This window comes from Electrona antarctica, assembly GCF_951216825.1.
Source record: "Electrona antarctica genome assembly, chromosome: 11".
NCBI classification, from domain to species: Eukaryota; Metazoa; Chordata; class Actinopteri; order Myctophiformes; family Myctophidae; genus Electrona; species Electrona antarctica.
The window spans coordinates 40,314,388-40,317,973 of record NC_136792.1 but is presented as its reverse complement, the minus strand read 5'-3'; the positions used below and the strand labels follow the sequence as shown (position 1 = coordinate 40,317,973).

Here is a 3,586-nt window from a genome sequence, read left to right as displayed (position 1 = left end):
AGTGCATGGAGAGATTAGATGAGAAGTTTCTCCACTTTTACGCATTCAACCTCGGCTTGAATTTGACCACAACTTCAAATGCAAATAATCTGAGAGACTACAATATCTCAAGACATGTATCATAGTTGGGAGAGGTAATACCTCGCCAAAATAGGGTATAGGAATACATGTGAACTGAGCACTAAAACAAAGTGGGCACTGGAGAATTGAGTGAATGCATAAATGTAGGCCTTTTAAGGCAATTCCTTAATATTGCTGAAATAATTGGTCTTCGCAGCACATTGCATGTTGCTCAATTGGCTTGCTAACAGGCTGATTAATGCATGACACATACTTCACGACCACTGCATTACTTTAAGAAATACAAGTTTATTAAGAAATTCACAATTTAGAAAAAAATAAAATAAAATAAGGGAAAGTGCTAATTAAAATTAAACATGGTCCCAATGCATGAGACAATATAATTAGGTTTATTAAAAAATAAAGAGAAGTATAAACAAAACCTGGCACGGGGTTCACGTAATAACAGAAGACTATAAACCATCTCTGTCTGAGATCAAGAAGTGTAAAAAAGCGGTTGAGTTGATCTCAGGAGTTAAAGCATATAGGCTATAGGCTATCCTTGTTGATCTGAAATTTTTCTAACCATAACTTACTTCCTAATTGTGACAAAGGTCAGGCCCTGTTCCGTGCACGATTACTGAGAAGGCCTAAATCAGTTGAATTGAAATGATGCTAGTGTTTTTATCGTTGGGGGGGTCATTTTCAAAATAATAAGGGAATGCCGTGCGTAAATTTGCAACATACCATTACGCACGCACGCGCGCACGCACGCGCGCACACACACACACACACACACACACACACACACACACACACACACACACACACACACACACACACACACACACACACACACACACACACACACACACAGAAATGGAAATGCTTCAAAATGTCTATACCCGTGGTTAGGGAAATAGTCTATAAGCACAAATGTTGACTATACCATACAAAAGAACGGCCCTCAGTCCAGGGGCAGCGCACGAAATGGCTCCCAAAACAATACGTGTCCCCGTGGCGTCTTTATCTCCAACTTAACAGTTTATGAATATTTTCTGAGGATTAATTCATACATTTTTCTCCATATAGGCCTTTAAGTACATTGCTTGGACTTAAAGAGCTCGTCAGAAATGCCTCTCCAAAAATACTGCGGTTCTGATTTGAAATAACAATTGACTTCTCACTCTGTTTCAAGCGTCTTTTTTTTCAGGCCTCATGCCATGGCAAACTCTAAATATCAATCCTCGTGTGTAACGCGGAATGTTTGGTCTCGTGTTCCCAGTAAGAGCAGTGCATCATGGAGAGTTCGGCGGGCTGGCGAGAGCAGGCGAACTGGAGGCCCGCTCCGTTACTGTTAGAAACCGGCTGCGGCACGGCGCTAGCGGGGCTCAGCTGCTGGGGATGGTGCGCGTGATGGGGATGGTGGTGGTGGCTCATGCCGTTGTAAGAGTTCACCATGGTGGGGAGCGCCATGCTCTGCACCCGGGAGTAAGGGTTGTAGGACGAGGGGGCGGACAGAGCCTTCACGTTGACGGGGCTCACGTTGCCGCTGGCCATCTGACAGGACGTGTAGGCGGACATCGGAGCGGGCGGCTGGCCCAGCGACCACGAGTTGTTCATGAAGCTGGACTGCAGGTACTTGGGCGGGGACAGATAGCCGTAGCCGTCCCCTCCGAACAGGGACTTGCCCGGCTGGAAGTGGGTCGGCGGCGGCCTGAAGGGCCGCTTCATCCTGCGGCGTCTCCTGTAGTTTCCCTTCTCGAACATGTCCTCGCACGCCGGGTCGAGGGTCCAGTAATTCCCTTTCCTCTCGCCGCCTCCTTCCCGCGGAACCTTAATGAAGCACTCGTTGAGGCTCAGGTTGTGCCGGATGCTGTTCTGCCAACCTTTTTTGTTTTTCTCATAAAACGGGAACTTCGTGATGATGTACTGGTAAATGCCGGACAGAGTGAGGCGCTTTTCGGTACTTTCCCGAATCGCCATGGCAATCAGAGCGACATATGAGTACGGAGGTTTCTGAGATGGGTCCGTCTTCTCCGAAATTTTGTCTTGGACCGGTTCTTCTTTGGGTCTCATGTCTTTCTCCTTGGCCGTGTTGGTATCGTGGACCATCAAAGCCATTGCGTCATCCTCCGGGGTTTGGTAAGTGGCCATCATTGCGCACACCAAAACAAAAACAATTCCAGTGCAAATATTGGGAAAACAAAGCTTTACGCGACAGTTGCAGCGCAGCCCTGATGGGTAGATAGACTATCTCACAAATGTCTGTCGTGAAACCTGGAGAAGCAGGCAACTTAAAAATCGAATGCAAAACGTTTCTCCCAAATCGTGCCGAGTGAGTCGTTGTTATTTTGCAGAACAGTATAGAAGACAAGGCAGCAGATAAGTTCCTCTCCCTGCAACGGAGATTTTTCTCAACTGATTTCTGATGGCAGAACCCAGGTTGTGGTTTGGTGTGTCAGTAAGCCCATCCCTTTTCTCTTTTTTTTCACGTCCACACGCAGGCTGGCTGCTGCGCTCCACGGAGCGACGTAGAGCGATGTGATTTGCGCTCATCGTGAGTTCCGCCTTCGTAAAGGAAAAGTAATCGCTTTTACACTTAACATGTTGAAATTCATATCACCATGAACCGGGCGCAAAAATAACAGAGTGAAGTGGATTTCAACAACGCCAGCACATAGTTTATTTCAAGCTAATTAAGATGGTTTAGGAAAACTATTTGAAGTATGGGCAACAGATTGCACAGAAATTAGACACGCTATAGGCAATATACATTCCAACAACTCTATGTTAAAACTAAACGCAGAACTACTGAGCATTTTCTTAATTTCTTCTCCGATTTGAACATTTTTTGGTAAGAAAAAGACATGAAAAGGAAAGGCTGCATGGTCATATCACCAAATATGATAAATTAGGCCGTTTGCACAATTATGTTCATTCAATAAAGAAAATAGATAAATGTGATATCTGACCTATATTTCTGTAGCAAATAGGAACATATTTTGAAGGCAGCAATTTGAATGTAGGCTATTATGCAACACACACACACACACACACACACACACACACACACACACACACACACACACACACACACACACACACACACACACACACACACACACACACACACACACACACCACAGCACGTGATAGCGGCGCTTATGGCCTATCCATCGAGTTTTCCATATTGTAGATACTTCATCTGCAGCCAATAGGCTAGCCTTCATGCTGCCTAATGATGAGCCACAAACATTTCTCCACGCCACATTTTCCGAAAGCTTTTAAAGCTATATATATATATATATATATATATATACATATATAAATAATGTGAATAATTTGGAATATTTTTGAAAAGTTTAGAACAGAAATTTCCTCTGCAGGTCCCTGGCACTAAATCTTTCAGATACGCGACAAATATATAGGCCTATAGCCTATCTTTTGGGGGTCCTTGACAAAGTTGACATGGAAGTTTGAGATCCCTACATATATAGTTCAGACCATATAAACAGACGTATAA

The 3,586-nt window shown here is 44.3% G+C and overlaps 1 protein-coding gene across 1 annotated transcript; it reads right to left on the bottom strand.

The window, feature by feature from the left end:
- Nucleotides 1-349: 349 nt before the first annotated feature.
- On the bottom strand, nt 350-2,491 carry foxl2a (forkhead box L2a). The gene has a single exon (XM_079514482.1). The coding sequence runs from the start codon at nt 2,218-2,220 to the stop codon at nt 1,294-1,296; it is 927 nt and encodes a 308-aa protein (XP_079370608.1). The 5' UTR covers nt 2,221-2,491; the 3' UTR covers nt 350-1,293.
- Between the last annotated feature and the right edge of the window lie 1,095 nt (nt 2,492-3,586).